Genomic DNA, 24,152 nt, shown 5'->3' with positions numbered 1-24,152 from the left:
CAACATTCTATTCACTGTGCCACTTAGTTGCCCTTTATCCATGCATAGACATTTTTTATACTGAAGCAACTTAACAGTTCAGCCCTTCCTCCCATGACCTTTCTCTTCACTTTTCTACCCCACTGTATATGGCATCTCCTACTGTCCCGGTAAATTAGCTGTACCTTAAGATACCATAGCCACATCTCATGGCACTCAGCTGCCCTCTGGGCAAGGGGCATAATTTGAACTCCATGAAGTTGCTTTCCTTCTCAAATATATTCACTGCCACTCTCTTGTCTCTCTTACCTCTTCCTGGTTATATCATTTATTAGCTTGCACACTGGAAAAGCCAACGTCTCTACAAAAGAACACTTCCCCTCTCCATTAAAATCAGACTGATACTCAGAGCTTCCCTCTATCTTATAACTATTGTAGTTATATGCATGATGTATTTAGAAGTCTTTGAAAGAAAGGTGCTATCAATCTAGTGCATTCTTTATTGTAGAATATTTTCTAGATGGTAGAAGATCAGCATGTAGAAGATTCAAATGGATTGGAAGATACACATTTGTTCATCAAAATGCTTATTGTGTCTGCTTTATTGCTTGGCTCCATAGACACATTAAAAAAGTTTGGAAGTTCTCTGCCTTTCTGCATGTAGCTTATATTTCAGCATTTATTCTCAATTTGTGTAGTTAAATTATTTTCTATACTAATTTCTGAATTATATAGGCAAGGTTATGGGGTATAGTTATAAATTTCATAAAGCCTAATGATTCCCATCTGTAGATATCACTTTCAACAGAGAGATAGCTGCTAAAAAAGATGAATGGGAGATGTCTCACTATAATATCCAAAAGTGGAGGGTAGAATTTAGGCCAAAATAATACCTTTCTGAGATTCTTTAGCATTTACAAAGCATTTTAACTTACAGCATCTTATTTACTTTACTACTCACAGTTTTGTGAAGCTATCTCAGCAGACGTTATTTTCCTTTTACTGATGAGGAAACTGAGGTTTAATGAGCAAAATATTAGAACAAAGCAAACCCAAGATTACAGTGTCAGAGCCAAAATCTGAACCTTGTATTACTCCAAACCCAGTGTTCCTGCTCCTGTACCATAACTACCTTCTTGGAAACAAGGAAAATTTCAGAGTGTTAATTGAGTTTCTATTTTGTATGCACACAGATTTGCTTGAGCTACCAATATGCATGCCAACATGTTAGGCATACTCATCAGATGTAATTGGGCTTGAATTTTTTTCCAAGGGTATGCTACCCTTACCCTGAGAAAGTGAAACAAGATTTCCAAAATTATGCTTAGGAATAGCTTCTCATTATAATTATTATGTACAGTTGCCAAGCATGTAATATCCTGGTATTTTTTATAACTCCCATACTTTAATTCATATATAATTTCAGAATGAACACAAGACTAATCTTCCAAAATGAAAGTCATTTTTAAAAGACTCCAGATTTTTTTTTTAGCATGACTCAATTTTATTGGGCAGGTGCCTTCAAATCTCATGGAAACTCATCAAGAAAGAACTTCAAAGCCACATACCTTTATTTATTTATAAAGAGAAAGTATTATTTGAAGACTCTGATCATTCTATACTTGCTAAAGAGATTCCCATTGAGACCTTTTGATTTTTATTTTTAGTTCTCCTCTGAAAAATGAAAAAAAGCAAAAGCTTTTGAAATTAATATCATTGTTTTTTATTCCCTTGGATTGGTAAGTGTGGTCAAGGGAATTTAAGAGGTCAAGAAATCCTTCCCCACCCCTGACCTTCTAGATATATTTTTAAATAGAAAATATATTTTTTTACAAAAGTATGACTCATGATGCTACAATAAATATATTTCCTTATGTGAAATTGGTAACTCTACCATGGACAAGTTACAAAGGGTAATGTGATGCCCGTACACACCAGAGCATCCTGCCCTCTCTCTATCTTTGTTCTGTACCCCATGAACAATTCAAGTTGTTAGCTATGGTGCTAACTAAATGTAAACACCTTTACTTTCCAGCTGCTGCTAATTGGTTTGGGAATATTTATGTAAGTGTTGATTTTAAAGCTAAATATAGTGTGTTGATGTTTAAATCCAACTCATTCTGGCTGTCAGAAAATGCTCCCGTGATCCTGAAAGTGTTGCTAAAAATGTTCACTTTTTTTAAAACGTTGTAATTACACTTGTCTGTTGTGAGAGCCACGTAGGATACATTACCTGCCTCAATAAAAGGAGAGACACAAACGTTCTTGCCTACTTGGCAAGATAGACCCTCTTATTGAACTTTGCTGGCAGGAAAGCCAGATGAAGAGATTAAGAACATTTTGAAACAGCTGCATATTTGATAAAACTTATCACATCTCTATTCCTGAGCAGATACAAAGCATAGCAACCCTAATGTCTCTCTATTTTTTTTTATTAAAATTTAAATGTAGGAGGTCTAGAGGCATTAGTTTCTGGAAATGAATTTAAGGCATCCAAGTGAAAGTAATAATATTTCACAAATCCAAGGCTTATAGTCCATTCCATAAGACTCAGAGTCTGTCTCAAGTTTGACTAATTTAACATTTTTTTCCTTCTGTACTTCCAAATTTAAAAGACATGTTTCTACAGATCTTCTTCAAATTAGGATGCTGAATAGAAAAAAAATGATCTGCATTTTTAGATCTGTGACTCTTCCTTTCCCCATGTAATTTATTGACATAAAGAATCAAGTACCTTTGCATTATCACCTTTCAGTTATTTCATCTGATTCTTGGAATGAGAAATTAGATAGTGCCTATCCACAGTTAATTACAAATATCCAAAAACATGAAAGCATTTTCCCAATAATGTTAAATTCACCCTAGATTGTTTTGTTCTGTTTTGTTTTAGTTTGTTTTGATTATCCAATATATAAAGGTATTTTTTGTCCTTCTCACTTATAGACAAGATCAGAGAAGATGAGCACTGGTAGAGAATATATTTGATGTAGAACTTGGAGGGCCCTCTTATTTTATGTAAAACATTTGTCCTTAAGGCATTTCCTATTGATATTCAATTTATTGTTGTTTAGAAACTTAGACATAAATATCTTGAATGCAAATGGGAGTCTTGTAGAATGTTCTAGAAGGATTCAATTTATTCTAAGCCAAAACCCATCAAATTATTGTCTAATACATTCTTTCACATCACTAATGGAGGAGTTCACTTTTACTCCAGGGAAATGTTTGACCCAGAGATCCTCTAGTCTATTTCCATCATTTTACCAAACAAAAAAAAAAAGTATAAAAGGTGACTTGCTCAAAGGTTTACAGGTAGTAAGTACACCATATTGTTAGGCAAGAAATATCTATTAGCTGAAATTGTATAATACAATTATTACCCATTTGGGGGCAGCTACTGAAAGACAGTTGCTTCAGGGTTCTTTTTTATAATTAATGTTTTTTAGCAGATGAATTAAATATAAATTTGTGACACTTTTAAAAATAATTATCTCCTGCACAGGAATTGAATATAAATAATATTCTACCAAGAATATTCTTCTATTAAAGCCTGTGCGTAACTTGCATTTGTGGCACCTACTTACTGACTGAAATGATTACTTATAACTTGTAGTAAACTCAAAATTATCTTAGAGCAGATTATCTGCATTTGAAGAGTATCTACATTTGACCTGGGTCAATCTTGCTTTCATATTCTAAATGATATTGCCACCTACTTAGCTTGTTTAAGTATTTTGTTGACATAAATAGGATTTTTGTTTCTCTTCAGGTTAGAGATAGAAAAGAGGAAAGAGAACCTTTTAAATCTGCAGAATGAAGGCATCAACTAGTAAATGAGTTAACTTCCTAGAAGAGGAAAGTGGATGGAAAACATAATGATAGTGGTCAAATACTTGGTCTGTTTTAGAAATATTTTGGGTATTTCCTTCTAGCACTACTAGTCCTTCCATATCAAAGAGGATTATACCGAGCCAAGGGATTGGAGACACAATTATATTTATTATAGGGAGAGGTATTCTGTGCTAGGGCATCCTTCTCACTTGCCAATACCAGAATTATTCCATTCCAGGAATTTATAGGAAGCAGAACTATTGGATATGGTCTGGTTGCTGTGGAAGTCTCTTGACCTTAAATGGTTTAGATTCCTCCGAATTTGAATCCAAAGTAGTGGAGATGGACAACCACATAGGAAGGGGTGGAGCAATTACGGTAACATCATCTATCCAGTAAAAGCTAGTCAGGGACCCATGGAGAGTTCTCTTTTCTTTGTGAAAAGCAGAACCAGCCTGGAATGGGTTCACCTCAAGAGAGAGGTCCCAGCCTTGAAACGCATTGCAGTTCCAACTTTGTCCATTGAGATTGAACTCCAGAGAGTATACTAATAGCAGAGCAGTATAGCCATATGAATGGCAAACTGACATTGTCCTAACCTTAAAGCTATTGCCAATTGTATCATATTGATAAGTTCAAAACTCAGAGATGGCAGGTTTGAGGGGAAATACCATACTGATGGATAAGTGATTAAATAAAATAAGGAAAAGCAATGATTTGCTATTTTGATATTTAATCTCTCTAGGTCTTGGTTTCTTCATATATAAATCCAGTGGATTAGAGTAGGAAATCTTTAAGGTCCCTCCCAACCTTCACATCTTATGAGTCTCTGAAATTAATATAGAAAGTCAGGCCTTTATATAACAGGTTTCATTATTCTCTTTGATGTGCTGGGAATTCCCATAATCATGTATAACCACAAAAAAAAACATTTCCCTAGGCAAAATAAAAATGATTTTTTAATTATCTGCTATTTTTGGCTTATCTATTTGACTGCGTTCCCATGTCCCTCCTCATTTGAGTCAACAAACAAGAATTGACTTTATATGTAATACATTTTGGTTTATAAATGAAGTCACAAAAAATGCCTCAAATGAAGTTGATATCTTTTAACATGCTCCAAGAGGATTCAAGTTACTCTAAGGCCCAAATTTTCAAATTGTTGGCTAGGACATTCTTTCACAACATCAATGAAGAAGACTCTACCTTTAATCCAAGGAAATGTTTGCTTATCCAAATATTCATAGATAATAATAATAATAGTGAGCCATTATGGTGCCTTAGAGTTTTTTATCTTATTTGTTCTGTGCAACAATCCTGGGAGCACATACTGTCAGTATTCCCATGTCACAGTTGATTAAATTGAAGAAGACAGGAACTAAAGAACTTGCCAAGTGCCCCATAACTAGTAAGTAACTGAGGCAAAATTTGAATTCATGTCTTCCCTACTCCAGACCCAGAACTCCATACACAATGCCTTATAGTTGACCTAAATGTCTGATCACATTAACCAACATAAAACCAATAAGCTCCATAATTGGTAGATGGATGAGTAGCTCATATTCTTGAGTGAATGATTGTTAATTGCTTTACCTCCTCTACAATGTGGATTATATAAAAATCTTTCCTAATCTTTAAATGTAGGGATTAGATTAGATCATTTTTCAGTTCTTTTCTAGCTACAAATCTACCATCTTATTTTTATCTCTCTACTTTCTTGTTTGTTTAACAGCTTGGGTACATAAAGGAATTTATGTAACTTCCATGTGCCATTTTGCTACCTTGTCAAAAAGAGAAGGTTAATCTGAGGGATATGGTTCATTTAAACAAATACTTTAGGTTAATGTAATACTTAGTGTCTTATTTTCTTGAAAGAGTTAACATGGTTTTCCCAAGCCTAATCTTAATATAAAGATTTTACTACATTGTTTTCTTTTTAAAACTACAAGCCACTACGTCCTTGACTTTTTTATTAAAAAGAGAATCTCAGAACTCCACAGATGTTGTTCAATCTGTATTCATAGTTAAGAACTAGAAAGTGACCGTCCATATGGAAAAAGATTCATCATTCTGTAGCTAAAATCCATAGCTCAGAAAATCCATCTGAATGTCTCTTGCCATTAACTTCCTCCTCTTGAGAAACTGTAGATCATTGGAATGGAAGTGCCCAAGCATGATTCTGGTAGCAAACAAAGAAATAATTCTTTTGTGAATTAGAATCACCAAATAGGGCACTATTTCTAGATAGCATCTTTCCATTATTTTTCTGGAAGTATGACAACCTCACCCACCAATCATCTCAAAGCAATCCACTTCTATACTGGGAGAGAGCTTTGCCATTTTAGAAATTAAATGGTTGTCTTTCAGTTTGGTCTGGTGAAGATCATACTCTAAATCGAATTCTCCCTGGCAGAATGACAGCTGTAGATTTATGTCTTTCAGCTATATTCATGTTACATTCTTGACAGAAGTGACCTCTCAAGGCAAGATTTTTTTATGGATTTTGCTCTGTTTATATTACTGCCATAAGGGCTGTGGTGAAGTACAGTACATTAAAGCCAATACATCACTGGCTGTCAATGGTGTCTTCCCTAGATACTTCTTTTTCCTTGTTCATATGAAAAAAATCCATCCTAAATAGTCTGTAGATGATGAGAAGAAAGGCAAATGATCATTTCCAACTCTCTTAACATTGGGCTGCATGTAAAAAGTCCATGAGGACATTTTAGAAACAAAATTAAAAAAAATGAGCACAGGGAGAACTGAAATGATTAACACCTGTTCCCAAGTCCTCACAGAGATGAGAGAATCTGACCAATAGAGAACAAAACCACAAGGGCATCTGCAGTGTTAGAACACTCTGTTCTGATTTCAAAAGTTATATGGAATGTCTGTATTTACCAATGTCTTTTGCTGCAGGGCTCACCACAGAGTTTAGAAGATGGAGAAGTCATATGTGGTGGACAAGCAGAACTGCTGACATCGCAAAAAGCTAAAGACACACACAGGTAATTCTGATCAGCAATGTGTTATTCAGTTTCATAAACAGGTCTCTACAGTGCCATCTCAGAACCTGAAAGACTCTTTTAGAAATATCACCATGTTTTCGTTAATAGTTTTTTCTCCATTCTTACGAATCCTGTAAATCTTTCCTTAGAAGACCACTGTAGGGGCTGCTAGGTGACATAGTGGATAAAGCACTGGCCTTGGAGTCAGGAGTACCTGGGTTCAAATCTGGTCTCAGACACTTAATAATTACCTAGCTGTGTGGCCTGGGCAAGCCACTTAACCCCATTTGCCTTGCAAAAAAACCTTAAAAAAAAAAGACCATTGTGGTACATACTTGACCTAGACTTTTATTTTCTGGAAACTGTGTTGCTTCTATGGGTCTTACAAAATCTTACTCACAGTGTACAAAACAAACATGGTCTCTGAATTGGTCCATGACCCTCATCATCCCCAGTCCTGCTTTTTTTGGTATTGATTTAGATTCCAAAACTTTTGAATTTTTTTTTTATTGCTCCACATGAGGGTGAGGTAGAAAATAATTTTTTAAAATCTGAGCTATTTTATTGTTCTTCCTTTTACAAGATGTGCCCTTTTTATGAATTATTATTTATGTGTATGAGCCTGAATGAAGAAAATGGGTGACCAATCCTCTTTTTTTTAAATAGCATTTAAGTTTAATGATTAGTGAAAATAATCTCAAAATACATCTATTCCAACTTATTCATGAAGAGGAATCTCCTATAAATCAGTCCCAATAAGAGACTGCTCCCCATCCAGCCTCTATTTGAAGATCCTCAGTGAGGAAGAAGTTTTGGATGATTCTGATTGTTAGATATTTGTTTTATTCCTTAAATTAAAAATAATAATAATAATTTTTTAAAAGAGAAGTTTGTCCTTGTAGCAAGCCAAAATCACACAACCTCCCTCCATGGCTCCTAGTTCAGCCTCCTGAGGCCAAGCCTGTTTTCTCTAGCTAAAAATATTTATCTAACTCAGTCTACTGGGATTTGACGCCTGACATTCTCTTTTGACCATAAAAAGCCTCCCTTTTGTAAAGATTAATAGTATTGGTTATAAATGTGAGTCTCTTACCTTTTACCTATTATTCTTTCTTAATGTAATCTTTCTGAAAGTTTTGTAGCAACTTCTAAATTAATGGGGTTTTTTAATCTATTGTGATGATGTTTGCCATAAGATTACAAATTTTAACTTCTAAGGCTAACCTTTTAGAGAAGCCTATTTAGCGCTTTATAGGCACTATGCCAAGTAGTTTTCTCCAGGCAAAATGGATGTGCCAACCAAATAGACCAAGCAAATAGGCTTTACCTGAGACACAGGACATTGATTACTGAGAGGGAAAGGATATACCATTAAAAATCCTTCCATTTTTTATATAAAAACATAATTTACCAATATCAAGTATCAAAATATTTATTAATGATCAATATTTGCATAAATATTTAAGGAGAGCATATAAACTCATAGGTAAAGTTAAATGCCTTCTTACAGTGTCCAATTCTTATAAATCACTTTTAATATACTTTGATTCTACCTCAATAAAAATAAAGAATGCCACCTAAACCATTCCTTAGGATTAGAGGCTTTCTGAAGTATTGTTAATTACATAAACTCTTTTATCCTTGTGAATATTTTTTAAAAATTTATTAAACTATATATACTTATTTTAACTGTGATTCTCTCTCCACATTTCCATGTCTAGCTCCCTTCCTTAGTCTGTTTTCTCTCTCTTTTGTCTTAAAATCTTGATCCCTGTACCTACCTTTTTAATGGGTACAAACAATGACCTAGTAATTAGAAAAAAATGAGATTTTCTTTTCTGTTGTTTACCTGATACTTAAGCTTGTGTATGCCAGCTTCTTAGTATTCATCAACCCCCCTCACTGAACAAATATCTTTTTCTTGGGTTATTGATACTGAAGGGGGATGGCTTTTAACTTTGTTAAAGATTGTTAGGCACATACTTATACAAGGTATCCCAAAAGACTTAGTGCAGTTATTTATGTTTGTATTGTTGCAGTGCAGTGGGAATAGTATAGCTACCATTCAGAATATCTGAAACCCATTGAAATGAAAATGTCCAGAACTGATTTTATCCTCTAGCATACAACAGGATGAAATCTACATTAGTCAGCCTGCTCTGATGAGAAATCATTATTTTATCATTTATTTAACGTTATTTTTGTTTTGCCTATTTTATAAATAAATTTATGATGTCAAATATGGCTGTTTAGATACAAGTAGGATCAGATATACATGAAAGATCAAATTGTCTGTAAAGGTTGTCTCAAGAGGAGATACTAGTATTTTTAAGTTTTCTGTTTCCTGTGGGTCTATTTAGATTGGCTCATAGTAAATGAAACTAGCAAGTCTTTTATTTACATCCAGTTCTGCTAAATGCATGTAGAACATTTTTGAAATAGGGAACTAGGGAACGATGATCATACCAAAGATGCTTGCCCCAAAACATATAAATCATTAAGTATTTATACCATATCTTTCCTTTATTAGATATTGTTAATATCCAAGAATTGCATTGTTTGTGGTGCTTGTGTTGATCAGGTCACTGTTACAAAATGAATTTCCTGTTATTTCCTCTAATATTGTACTCAAGTATTTTCAATAAAATTGTGTTGCAAATTGGAAAAAAAGATTATTAGGCACAAAAGTTAAAAAATTAAAAAAAAAAGATTATTAGGCATCCAAGGAGGGAGGCTCCTAAGTAAGATAGTTTCAGCACCTTGGAGTCATGATTTGCAAAAAATATCTCTCTCTACACTGTCAAAGCTGTTTTCCTGCTGGATAATAATGGACATCTGCTTCTGGCTAGCATTATGATAGTATGTTTTTCTCCATAAAGGAGCTAAAGACATATGAGCAAAATATCTTCAGCAAGGCTAATAGGACTGACATTTAGATTGTCTTTTCATGAAACATAACCATGGTCTTCCACAGCTGCGTGTACCTTTTCCTATATATGTTAGGCCCATCCCAGAAGAATGTCAGTCCTCACCTAAGGCCAAAAGGCATGTTTGGGTTCATACTATCTCTTACATAGAGTCCCAGGTTTTATACTGTGAACCTAAAATTATTAGAACCTCAAAAACATAGGATTAAACAAAAATAACAAAATATAGATTCGACATGAAGTTTTATTCTCTGGGATTTACCAACAAAACCTATAAGTAATGGAGACCAACCCATGATAATCATAAAGAAACTGGAATAGCAAGTGGATTCTTATATCATTTGGGAACTGGGGAAAATCCTTAACATTCGTAGTATCCTATGCATAGGAATTTGCTCAATATGTCTAACTGAAACTAATACAAAATTATTTTATTTCTCTCCCTGTGAATTCTTCTCTTTCTTTTCCTGGGAAGGTGGTTCTCCTTGATTTTATGATTAACACACCTGGGGCTTAATTTCTATCTAGTAAGGCAAGGTGAACTAATCTGAAGTCTAATATTATCCAAATGAAATTAATCTTCTATCACAATATAATTATGAGAAATCATTATTGCTTTCCTCTTGTAACAAGTTACCTTAGGTCTGGATTCACTAGGTCCCTTCTTCATTGCTTGGCTTACCTTCTCACACTCCTGATTCTAGTTTTCTTGATGGCATTACAGCTTCCCTATCAACATCAATCTCTCCGACCTCCTCATTTTATTCATTGTTTCATACCATGGGGTTATCATGATTTTTATTAAAACCATTTATAATTTTTCTTTAAATTTTTTTTTAAAACTGCCTTTAAAATTCTTTGCTATTTTATGCTTTTATCCCAAAAGGTGGCTATTTGGTATCATTTAGTACAGGCTTATTTTAGTTTAAAATTATTTTTAGTAATTCTGAGGAAACAAATGCTGATTTAATGTCAAAAATAATTATTTACCTTTACCCCATCCTTTTCCCTAAGTCTCTAAAGAAGAATTTATATAGGGTAATTTGTACATAATGACTATGTCTATATACTATATCTACTAGTAATGGAATTGCAGGAATTCTAAGAGAATATTCAGATAAACCTAGTTCACCCAACCTACACTGAGAACTAATATTCAGTTCAATTCAGACTTAAAAGACTTGCAATATGATTATTCATCTATGATTTAGATTATTTGAAGTAATCAATTAGACAACCAACTCTTAGTCATATAGGAAAAAAGCCTTGTGAATGATTGAAAGACACAATTAATCCATAACCATCATTTTATGTAAGAATCCCCATCCAGGCCAATATGTTGGTACCCACAGTGATATCTGGGGCCATTTTATAGAACATGAGAAAGGTAAAGATAGATCTTTCCCTAACTTTCCTTAATAATCCATTATGAAATACCATAGAAATTTATGTAACCCCTTCTTAAACCTATTTGAGTTTTCAGTTTGTGTTACAATTTAGGTAAATGAAGTCTCCTAAATTTACTACTTTTTGTAAAAAGTAGTTATCACTGTCTCACACTTCAAAGGACTGTCAAAGTTTCAATTTGAGTTACAAATCCAAGTTCACCCTAATTATCAACGTTTGACTTCATAAACTTCAAATATGGGAATTTAACTCTTTAATTCCACTTGCATATCATAAACAAAAATTTATTTCAACTCAACAGATATATAGGAATTTGTGAGCAAGGAATCATGCCAGGTACTGTGTGTAACTTAAAAATGAAAAAAATAACATAGTCCCTGTTTATCAGGAGCTGGGTAGGTTCATGTAGGGATGGGGAGAGTAGATACACAAGTAATTAGTGTGTGTGTGTGTATGTGAATGTGTATTCATATATATCTAATAGCATATGCCAACATAGTATAGAATATTGAGTAATATAAATTAAGGTAATGGTGAAGGAAAAGTACTTTAAGTAGATTAGGGAAAACTTCTTGGAAAAGATAAAACTAAGTTGACACTTAAAGGAAAAGAAAAATTTCAAAAGATATGGAAGGGGTTCATGTTGGGCATGAAGTAAAACTTGCTCTAATATATGGATGTGGAGGAATGCAGGATTTCATCCAGGAATGCCATAAATTTATTAAAAATTATTAAAAACTTACTCAAAAAATAGGTGTATTAGTATCCTGACTGGGGGCCCCACTTTCATTTCATTCAGGAAAATTCCTTTTTATTCATAACTTTTGTTTTCTGTCTACAATCCAATCCTTTATCCTTCCCCATTATTCTAGTATCACTAGTGTTTTTATTTCTAAACTATTAATGTGGAGCCTTGTCAAAGGTAAATATAAATAAGTTTGTCCAAGTGATTAATTACTTTCTCAAAATACTTTGATAATATGAGTGTGACATGATTTCCTCTTAAGGAAGAATGTCATATGTTCAGTAACTCCATGCTTTATTCTATCAGTTAACCTTATATAGCCAATAATACTCATCAGTATGTGGTTCCTACAATCTTAATGACGTGCATTTCTAATCCTGTAGTGCATTTATGGTCTTTTGTACTCTTGATCTTAGCTCAAAGAAGATGAGATATTATGTGGACATTTCTAAATACAACATACATTTTGACCAGAATTCCATAATTTCAACTTTGAGTTCTTCCTGACCCTTGGATGATGCCATTCAGTTTATGATTTGTTTATAATGTCTTTGTCTACTGACATCCATCATGTTTAATACTTTTTGATCTAATTCTTTGGGACTTTCTGCTTATTTTTAGTATATTTTGTGTTTAGTTAGTCTAGAGGAATACTGCTAAGATTCATTAGGCTATTTTGACATATGATAAAATTTTCCTACTTTTTGTCTAATTTCCATATGTGGTCTAATCTCCCTGCACCCAGTTTGCCATTTTTTACTTACTGTTTTAATATCTCCAAAATTTATCTTTGCATTCTATTCTGTTCCTCCTAAATATCACATTTTTCAATCTATTCTTTGCATCTCTTTTCTTACATTTCTTACCCTCCCTTCCTCTCGTCTCTTGTCCTCAGCATATGCAAAAGAGCATGTATAAACAAATATGCAAGTGCATGCATGATGGTCCTACTCCATTGTGGGTCTTTAAAACCTATTACAAACTCTGTTAAAGTAAAAATGACTATATTATGTATATTTCAATCTAAGAGAAAACTCAATTTGAAAAGTATTTAGTCTAATAATGAATAAGATCTGGTACTACTTTTTAACATTTATTTTAGTCCACAAATATATGTAAAGGACTCCATGTGGTGGTTACCTATGCTTTTTTTACTGAATTATCTTTTTTCTTCAAAACAATCAAAATTTTATTTGTTTTTTTCTATTTTATGCTTATTTTTCCCTAATCTTGATGAAAGTAATGGATCAAAAGAGAGTAAAACATGCCCTCTGAAATAAATGTAATTGTGTGTGTGTGTGTTAAATGCATTAGATATTCATAAACAGTATATAAATTATAATCAATAGATCTGAAATCCTTTCATACATTTCTCTGTGCTAGCTTGTAGGTTAACAGATATAAAAGCAGTTTCTAATAAAAAGGGAAAATGGTAATTGTTAAGTTTAAAGCTAGCACAATAATTTGCTCAGATATTAGAAAGGACAATCAAAATCCATTAAAGCTGAAATCAGTCTTAAGCCTTTTAAATGTAGTGCACACACACAAATACAAATACTTTTTTAAAGGATTCTAAAACAAGTTGGATTAATGACTGCATTGTTATAAATAGTTTGACTAGGGTTACTCTGAAACAAGAAAGAAAAATAAGTTAGCTCTCAGTTTTCTGTAATATAATCTTCTTTTTCTTATGAGAGAAAGACAGAGAGAGAGCTCCTAGAATCATTATAGTTTTTAGACCATATATTCACACTAAATTTACTATTGGTTCTATAAACATGAGATGCTTGTGCAATGACTAATTTGTTAGATATGACGCAGAAGACAAAAGGACGTTGCATCGAAATGGGAAAGGATAGCTCACAAGTTCTAATAGAGAGAGAAAAAAGGAATTGGAAGGAATATTATTTTATGAATTTAAATGAAGCCATTTCACAAGACACTAGATTGTCTTGTATTGCAATGCTTCTTTGGTAATCATTTGCTTTATTCTGATTGCAATTTAATACCATCATTTGTTGCAGAGGATTGGGATTAGAGAAATTCTACAAAGAATTCAACAATACCCTATGAGTTAAGTCTATATGTGTTTGTGTGTATTTACTACTCTGAGAATTTAATGAAAAGATGAACATAGGAAAGCACAGTAAATATAAGAAATAAAGAAATGTGAAAGATGTGTAGAATATAAAGATGCTTCTCTGTGTGTGTGTGTGTGTGTGTGTGTGTAGCTGGAATTCATTTTTCAAGAAAAGAATCAGGCTATTGCCAAAGAAAATCACCAAAAATGAAATTGATTATTTTAACAGGCAGAAAATGTTGATTGTTGATGTGGAAATTGTTTCCAAATAACTTATTTGTTAAGACTACAAGCTCTTTAGAAGAAAAATTACAAGCAATACTAAATTAGAATACAAGAAACTGAGGTTTTGACTAGCCAAAATATACCACCAAATCTATTAGTCTTTGTTACTAATAGTTATTTAGAAGAAACAAGAACTCAATCTAGATTGATGAAAAGCACTCTTTGCTTCTAGAGCCTTTCTTTTTTTCTATTTAAATTCAATCGCAGATTAGTCAGAGGATATCTTGAGGGTACCTAAGCTAGATAATAGTTAGATTTTTTTATATCTATCTCAGAAATAGGAGATGAAGATTGACCCAATATATTCCTAGAGATTCTCTGACTGGTTTTTATCATGTAGGTAAGAAAACTAAGACCAAAGTAGCTGTCAGCTTGCCACTGGTACAGAGACATATTTAGTTATTATACCAAAGAAGAATGAAACTGAGATAACTGAGGTAGCTCTGAAGAGATGGAAATCAGAGAAGACTAAAAAACCAGCACAAATAGAAAATCAGTAGAATTAAAAGTAAGCAATAGATTTTTGTCTGAAAATTTCATATTTTGACCTGTCATCCATTCTCTTGACTGGCAACATTGATGGGGCAGTGAGCACAAAACCAGGATATATTTCTCTGACCATGTTTTACACAGCTATATATTTTACAAAACATCAAAATTTCCTTTGAATTTTCCTTCCACCTGTCAACCCAAAAGATTTTTCCCTTCTATCAAAATACCTGACCTCATATGGTCAAAATCCATATGGTAACTCTGGGACCATCCATAATACTTCTCTACTCCTTCAGAGAGATGTTGATGTTCTCTGGGATGCCTCTAGTGTGATTATCAAGAGAAACTTTCATTCTAATCAGGAATGGGTCAAAAATTATTTTTTGTATTAAATTTTAAAAATGATAATAGCACAAGAACTGAATATTAATATGGCATCAGGGTATCCTTATGCACTAGAGGGTTCACTTTGTTTACTTAAATCTTTTGATTATAAATCATTTTGGAAACATATTTGTCCTATAAAAGAATAGCAAGTTTTTTTTTATTATTTACCACTTGAACAAAATATTGACCAGAAATTTATTTCCTTAACAGGTGAACTATAAATGACATACCAAAATATATTTTCTGGAATTTACATTAGATGAAATGCTATATTTTTTCTCTTTGTAAATATACATATAAATAAAATTATAGAAATAGTAAAGAAACTCTGAGTAGGTAGTCATAACTATGTTTTATCAGGATAAAGCAGCTCTTAATCCTGGTGATCTTTAAAAATGGGGTTAAAGATGTCATTATCTTCAAACACTGAATTTCATGCTGAGAAATTGACAATTGATGGGGTTGATGGTTTTCAAACTTTTTGAGTATGGAGAACTCTTTATAATTAAACAAAATGCTGGACATTTATATCTTACTACCTAATGTATTACTATCAATCATTTTAAGAAAATGTATAACTGCATACTGAACCCTTGTAATAGCTAAGCTGCTTTCCAAGTCTTCTGTGCAGCCTCCAGGACTAGATGTTATCTCTAAGGTACCATACCAAATTATGAATCTGTGATTCTATTAAAAGGATTGATTACTGGATTATCAAAAGCCATATTCCATTCTCTAGATAGCTATAGAATCAGGAAAATGGAGACATTTTCAAGTGATACTTTATGATTTTTAATATTTCCTCTCTCTTGATATTATATGAACACCTGACAATTACCATTTTCAAGTCTATAGCAAGAATGATTGAGTTTTATATACCCTGAAATATCATTTTATCTATATGAAGATGTGTCTTTGTTTTCTAATTCAAGGCTTCTGACATAGGCTGAACTTGACTGAACAAGTTCCAAGTAATGACAGTATCTGTGTGGTACTATTCATATGAAATATATTACTAGCTTTGTTATTTTGTCCTCTCTCTATACATAATAGGAATTGACATGCTCCTTTTCAAAAAACCTTGATTTTAAAAGGTTTACATAAAAAAACAAGAAAAATAAACATTCTACTTGACAGAATATAGTTAATATAGTCATATTAGATTACTGGTAATTTAAAGAATATTTCATGCCTAGTGAATTCATTAAGGACTTCACACAAAATTTTCTCTTAATACCTTTGCTAAGTTTCTAGAAAAGAGCTATACTTCTATCATTTTCATTTTGAATGAGAAAAGCATTTATATCCATTGTAATTGGGGGTTGACATCAAGTTTAAAGTCATTTTCATGTAAATAGGAAACAATAATGTCCTGCTATCTATTTCTGCTTTTTTATTCATTTGGCATTTTCCTATGTCATTTATACCTATTCCCTAGAGGGTTGAAGTAGCATTAATTGTTCATTATTATTATTCTGATAGAAGTCTGTTAGTTAAGCTCTTTAGTACTCTAGAAATAAATTACTTTTGACTTAGAAGGAGTAACTGATGTAGTATATATATATTTCAGTCATGCACACTCTCCGTTGATGGTGCTAGCATCTCCTTTTCATAATCTGCTTAGTAAAGTCAAGCTTTCTATTTTATGAAATATATTTTTAATCTCACTTCTATTTTATCTATCTTTAAAAAAGAAAAAATGTCTAATTTAGGGGGGATATCTTTAAATTCCTGTTGTTTTTCCTTGAAAAAAAGCATATTTAACTTTTTATCTGAAATATTTCAAAGATCATTAGTTCATATTGCTGATTAAGACTACAGATGTTTTTAATTATTTGTACCTATATATTCTTTGCTAAATAAAATACCTTTTATCCTTTTACTTACATTTTGAGTAAAAAAAATACTTTAAAATTAATCACTTGCATTATAGCTTTCATGAGATATTTGTATTTTCAAATGCATGTTTGTATTGTTCTAGCATTATTTGAACATTTTTAAACAAGTTGATTTGTGTAGATTAAGGGGAAGTAGGAAACTATTTTGATAAGTCATTTTCAATTGTTCTTCTGAATAGGGGAGGTGGGATAAGAATCAAGAATCAGATATTCCTTTAAACATATTTAGTGGCAACTCTTCAGCATATCTGCAACAAATCATGTACTATTTTTATTTTTTTCTCTGTGAATGGGAGGTATTTCTTATTTTTTTTAATGTACCTCATCTATTCTTGAACAGAGACTCATCTGTGTTCTTTCTCTCTTTATCTCAGTGATATGACAAGAACAGTGGAGATTTCTGGAGAAGGTGGCCCTCTGGGGATACATGTAGTGCCCTTCTTTTCATCACTGAGTGGAAGGTAAGATGTTTTCCTTATTTCAGAAATCCATGCTAATGAAAAAAGCTCAGTTGAATTCATTTTCTGAAACATTTTCCAGAAGAGGGTTAAGTGTGCATCTCTATTATTTAGTAATAGTCCTCAACATATTCCTTTGTTGACCACTTTGTTATGCTACTTACATGTTAGAAACAAAATAAAACAGTCCACTTATGTGATGTGGATTTTAAAAAAATCAATCATGTTATCTGCACTTAAAATTAATTATGAAGGGCTTCCTTGAAGCATTCCTCCTGCAGACTTAGTAAATAAAAAGATTCCCTGGTGAATATTTTACCATTTCCTCATATACCAGACAAACTTCACATCAGAATGTCATTATTCACCAAAATATACTTCAATAAATGATTGCTTAGAAAAAAACTAACAATACATCCTCTATGATCATAACCTATGTGGTTAAATAATCTCAAATGATTACAAAATGGGAATAATGGAAAAGATTTTTGTTTAAAATTTCTGGTAGGTATTGTTAAAATTCCTGCCATAAGGTAAAGTGAAGATATATATATTTTCATATTGAGTGAATTTTAACTACTTTTGCAAAATTCAGTAACAACATTAATTTCTCTGTTGAAATAAAATTAATTCAATTGAAAATGATATATTATAGGCATTTGAGATGCCAAAAGCCCATTTTATAGCACAATCCATATTGATATATGATCATTAATAGTACATCAACATATCTGGAATGTTTTCCTTATACACCTAATATAGATGTTAAAATTTTCCCTGGGTAGAAATTGAAATTTGTGCCTTAAGAGATAATATGTAAAAACTCACTAAGAGTCTCAAAATTACTGGGTGCACAAGTGGCATCACTTTTCCCTATTACAAGACTGCCTCAAGCCCTAAAACTGAAATTGACATGAGTAGTCTATTTTTTTTCAAAATCCATTTTACATTTTAATCATTATGTGAGAGTCATTAATTGGTTAACTTTCCTAACTATGAAAAATGAGTCATTGAATCATATAATTTTTCAGGCTAGAAGGGACTTTAAATATCTAATAGGACCCCCTCATCTGAACAAGAAATGAAAGTAGAAACTTGAAATGGCTTTCCCCAAGGTCATAACACAAATTAGAGCAGTTATAGTAGAACGAATATGACATCTGAAGTCCTGGGTTTGAAATCTGACTCTACTACTTACCTGCCAATATGACCCTGGGCAAGGCACTGAGTATCTCTGAACCTCAGATTCTTCCCATGTAAATTTAAGTGGTTAGATTAATGGTCTTTAATTTCTCTTCTAAAAATTATAGAAAGGGCAGTTAGGTTGTACAGTTTATAGAAAGACCCATTTTTGTGAGTTTAAATCCAGCCTCAGATACTTATAGGACCCTGGGCTAGTCACTTCTTTGCCTTATTTCCTCATCTTTAAAATGAGCCTAGAAACAAATGGCAAATAACTGTAGTGTATTTGCCAGGAAAACCTTAAGAGGACTCTTGAAAAGATGGATCCAACAGAAAAATGACACAGTCAAATACACATCTCATACCCCTATGAGTCAGGACTAGAACTAAGGTCTACAAAATAGCAGTCCAGAGATCCATTGCAACAATTTTCTAATAAGGTTATTTAAATTAGTTTCCTGCCCATGAATATTTACTCAGCCTGCCATATTAGGAAAGTCCAGATTTAGCAATGATATTTGGGTTGGCATTGTGTACAGCAGGTAGCCATCTGCTACCTGTAATTGCCATGTCATCACCTTTTTGCAAATACATTTGATGCCAACTTCTCATGGAGATGAATGTCCCTTAAAAAGAAATGAACTGAAAAGCTGGTGGTGCTCATTGGCTCATTCCCTGTGCATGTTAATAACCTTGTTTATAAACATTATGGGTTATGGCACTGAACAAGCTGTTTTTTGACAGACAGGATGAATATTTACCAAGTTGTCTTGAGAAATTGGAATGGTTTTTGGCAGAAGTGTACTGATGCAGCTTTGGGACTACCAATGTGGTTAAATTACTGGTCCCTTTAACTTAAAAAAATTGAATATAACATAGGAGCTTTCCACTTTAGGCAAATATGAGGAAATGTGCCATGTGATAATGAGCATGCTTCATTTTCAACAGTTGCTTGATTATACTACAGAAGAGCAAATCAGTCACCCATCATGTGTGCTTTTGTTTAAATTTAAGCATTAATAAAAGACTAAGATTATAAATATGTCACTTTTATAATTTATTCTTTGCATTCTTAGTTTTTTCCAGAATAGAAATGATATCTTGCTCAAACTTTCAAAATACCTGTACCAGAAATATGATTTCAAAAGTTGATAAGCAGAGAAAGGGCACCTTTCCATTCAATAAATCAATGGAATCATTCTGCCAGTTTTTATACTATCCACTAGTATTATAGAAAGGAAATTTAATTAGAAAACACATTAAAACAATGTATAAGAGGGACATAAACCAATAAAAGTTAAGAAATAATGAGTTCAGTCTGAGAAAGCATACTTAACTCAACCCATGTGTCTCAATATATAGAAAGATGTCAAACAAGTGGCAGACTTTATAATACCATATGGTTTCACTGTTTGGGCATTGTAGGGTGAATTAGGTCAGAATGAAAGGCTTGGTTTAGCTATTAATTTCCTTCCATTTTATTGGTTTGTGTTATTAATTCAAATTGAATTTATATTTAACACTTTGGCTGATGACAGAAATTTAATCTATATATTGTCTTTATTTTTCTTGCCTCCAAATTTCTAATCTTTAGCATAGTACATCTACACATATTAGGAGACACTTTAATCTAAAATAGAATATTTACTTATAAATAGTAGGAGTCTTCCTTACTAGTTAAGTAAGACATAGTGTACGATAGGAGTGTTGAGTGTTTTTGGTTTTTGTTTCTGTTTGGATTTCTCAGAACCACTGACCTTCAGAGGAAAAAAAATAAAAGGAGGCCTGCTCACAAATTAAAGACAACTCAGGCCTCTTTTTTCTCCTATTGACATAATATATCTAACTTACTTTTTAAACTCAAAAACACAAAAGAGAAAATTTATACCATTACATTATCATCAAATAATTATAATAGATATCTGTGTGTATGTGTGTATATATTTCAAGTACACCAAATTAGAAAAAAGAAAGAATAGCTGTGGTAATAAAAGAATTAAAAAATAGACTGAAAAGGAAAGAAAGAAAGGAAGGAAAGAAGGAAGGAAAGAAGGAAGGAAGGAAGGAAGGAAGGAAGGAAGGAAGGAAGGAAGGAAGGAAGGAAGGAAGGAAGGAAGGAAGGAAGGAAAAATTGGGAGGGGACAAAAAGACACAATAAGATGATAGAAAGGATCAAGGATGCTTGGTAAGAGATACATGGAAGGATGAAAGGGAGCAGACTGGAAATAAGGAGAAGAAAGTAAAAAAACATATCACATACTTTGAGTTTACAATGGTAAATATTAATGGATGTGAACTGTTCTCGGGCTGTGGAGTGTTCTATAAGCTTATGTAGGACATGGATCTGTCATTTTTTCACATTTGTTGTCCAAAAATTTTACAAATAATAGGCATTTAGATATTTGTTTAATTAAATTGAACTTACTGATAATTTATGATATCTGACAATTAGTTGATAAATCACCAGGCTTAGTTCTTGGTTCTGAATGAGTTGGCTACATCAGTCCATAGTGAGGGGTTTATCCTCTGGGGTACACCTGGAGTTACCAAAGTATTTTCCACATTTTGACTGAATGAAATTGTCAGTTCTCTACCCTTACCATAGATTAGAAAGCCAAAGTCATCTGGTATCAGTCTCCCAACCAATGATCTTCATTGGTTATAATTTATATAAAAGGAATTTTTATATAAATGTATTTCATACATAGACATGTTCTGTCAATAAATTGTTCATAGAAAATTACATTTAAAATCTTAAAAAAAAGAAAATTATGTTTTTCATGTCAATAGGGTCCCCATTACATATTAACACTCTGACCTAAAAAAAATTAATTCAACTTCAAAAATAAGGTCTAGAAAGTAATTTTACATGATTGATGGTGAGCATAATTAAGTAAAAGGAGATTTGGATACCTGTTAACAAAGTACTCGCTTATATAAATTATGGTTTCAAAATATATGTGAATCCCATAATAGATGTAAATCAAGAATTTGAAAAAAATTTCATGTTATACAACTAATAATCCATATTTTAGTCTTTACATTTAATAAGCATTAATATTTAATGGCATGATTATATTATATTCTTTATGTTATATATTAAACATTGTACTGTTTATCACTATAGTTAATATTATATTCTTTTAATATTTTATTCCATTTTGGAAATTATGTATGGGCTACTTTCATACTACCCTGTAAGCACCTTAAATTTGACTTGATTCCTCCTCTTTCATCAAATAACAAATATAACCCCAGTTTTGTATTTCACTGAATATCTGGGTGGATTCACTAATGTTCTAAAATTTTAAAAGTTATCAATTTTATCTCCATTTTTAAACTAGCAATCTTGAACTTTCCATAAGCTGGATCCTGTTATTTTCTGTTATATCACTTCATACCATGAGCATTCACTGAGCATTTTCATAGTGGAGACATTCCAGTAAATATCACCACATGAACTCTGTCCATTCAAGAAAACAGAATGTCTATGCTAATTAAAATACTAACCCCTTGAGGCAGTGACTTAATATTTGGGGACTAATCCAAAGAAGAACTCACCGTTTTTACCTATACTTTCATTATAGGCTGCCCTTTTTCTGTTTGTGACCATATTATTCTCTCATAAAAAGTACTCATATTTTATTTATATTTTAGATTTAAAGAAAGAGAACCATTGTAATATCCCACCAGGTACCTGTATAAAAGACACACACACACTGCATTTATAGACTTTGGAATTATTCTTGAAGATCTGGATAGGGCAAATAAAAATATTTCCCTTATTTTGAGTTAATATTAAAGCCCTATTACATTGGGAGAACAAAATTCCTTCAAAAAAAAAGAATTAATGGAAATGTATGTGATTGTATTTCTTTTTTTCTTTTTAATAAAATTCAACAGTTGGAAATAACAGTGAAAAATAACATAGACTTGGATCCTTTGTTCATTGTTTTTTCCATTCCTATTGACACTTTTAAGTCCTAATTGTTCTCTCTGATTTCAGTCTTTTCTAAAAGCCTCAATATGAAAGCCAGACTAATTAGACAATAAGCATTTATTAAATTCCTACTATGTACTGTTCCAAGTGCCAGAGATACAGAGAAAGGCAAAAGACACTTGGTAAAGTTCTGCATTTGTTTTCTCATTTCCTTACTCAAAGTTATACAAATATTAGTAATTTTCTATTAAACTAATTTTATTTCCTTGTGCCTACCTTTTAAATCCCTTGTCTTATTTTAGCCCAACATCTATTCATGCCCACTCATCAGTCTGGTCTCCTTATAATCCTAAAAGCATATAGTTTGATTGCTTGGTATAATCAGATCATAGATTTGGAGCTAGAATGGTCCTTTGAACTACTCATCTTAATTTCCAAATGAGATAATTAAGTAACTTGTCACAGGTCACATAACTGATAGGAAATTTGAAACCAAACCATTTGGCAACAAGCTCAACACTGTTTCTATTATACTCCTCTGCCATGATCATTTGTATCTTTGTACCTTTGATCATACTTTTTCCTCACCTGGATCCTTTTTGCTTCCCCTTACTCTATGCTGCTTATCAAAATGTATAGACTTTTCAGTGTATAACTTAATCTTCCCTTCTTTCTGAAGCCTTTCCTAGGATTCCAAGCTTTCATTGATCTACCTTTTCTGAATTCCTGTCTATATCAAACAATGTGGCAATTGTTTCATACAGGTTGACTTTCTTCCCTCCAACTTGTGTTACTTATTATGTGCCCAATAAATAGATTGATGTCCAAAAAGAGAAAATTTAAAAGTAAGTCAGGGTTTTAACTTTTTTCTGGGTCACAAGACTGTAACCCACTGAGGTTAGTACATTGAAGTTTTTATTTGCTGCATGTACTTGCTGACTTGAAACACATAACTTTCCAAGAAGAATTTATTGACAGAACTATGCTTAACTATACACTGGACAGATGTCAAAGGTAATGTTTGTAAAATATTGTGAAGCTGATGTTTTAAGGACTGACAGCAAATGTCATTTGCTTCCTGTCATTGATATTAAGGGTATAGTATCACTTATTTAATTTCATTCAACCCATAGAATCATATTATAGCAACTAGCTTTCTTTTATTGAGAGACTGCACTCAGGTTGGTTTCTTGATGGCAGATGCTGGGTCATTGCATCCATAGTTGTAGCCTTTTGAACTGATAGAACCTTTTAGAAACTTGGACGTGACTGATATAACCTTTGAAAATTCAGTCAATCCCATGTCAGTGAAGAAACATGTGATCTATACTTAAATTAAAACTAGATAAATTTCAGTCAGCTCGTTTGTGTATATGTGTGTGTGTGTGTATGTGTATTTAGTACAATGTATAAAAAGAAATTCAGGAAATGTGATTTATTTTTTAAAAATTCAAGCTCCAACACATCTTCTTTTTCCCAAATGAAGATTTGCCATCTTGATTCTATTCTCTGATTCACTCATTACAGGAAGCT

General features: G+C 32.4%; 1 protein-coding gene across 6 annotated transcripts in view; it reads left to right on the top strand.

Annotated features, from left to right (window-relative positions):
• PARD3B (par-3 family cell polarity regulator beta) overlaps positions 1-24,152 on the top strand; it is a 1,291,415-nt gene that overhangs the window by 683,188 nt on the left and 584,075 nt on the right. For all 6 annotated transcript variants that reach the window (XM_074191565.1, XM_074191567.1, XM_074191566.1 and 3 more), the window contains 2 exons: positions 6,730-6,818; positions 17,414-17,500. In XM_074191565.1, coding sequence (XP_074047666.1) covers positions 6,730-6,818; positions 17,414-17,500 — 176 coding nt within the window. The remainder of the gene's footprint in view (positions 1-6,729; positions 6,819-17,413; positions 17,501-24,152) is intronic.

Source organism: Macrotis lagotis, chromosome 6, assembly GCF_037893015.1.
Source record: "Macrotis lagotis isolate mMagLag1 chromosome 6, bilby.v1.9.chrom.fasta, whole genome shotgun sequence".
Lineage (NCBI taxonomy): Eukaryota > Metazoa > Chordata > Mammalia > Peramelemorphia > Peramelidae > Macrotis > Macrotis lagotis.
This window is presented reverse-complemented; position numbering and strand designations above follow the sequence as displayed.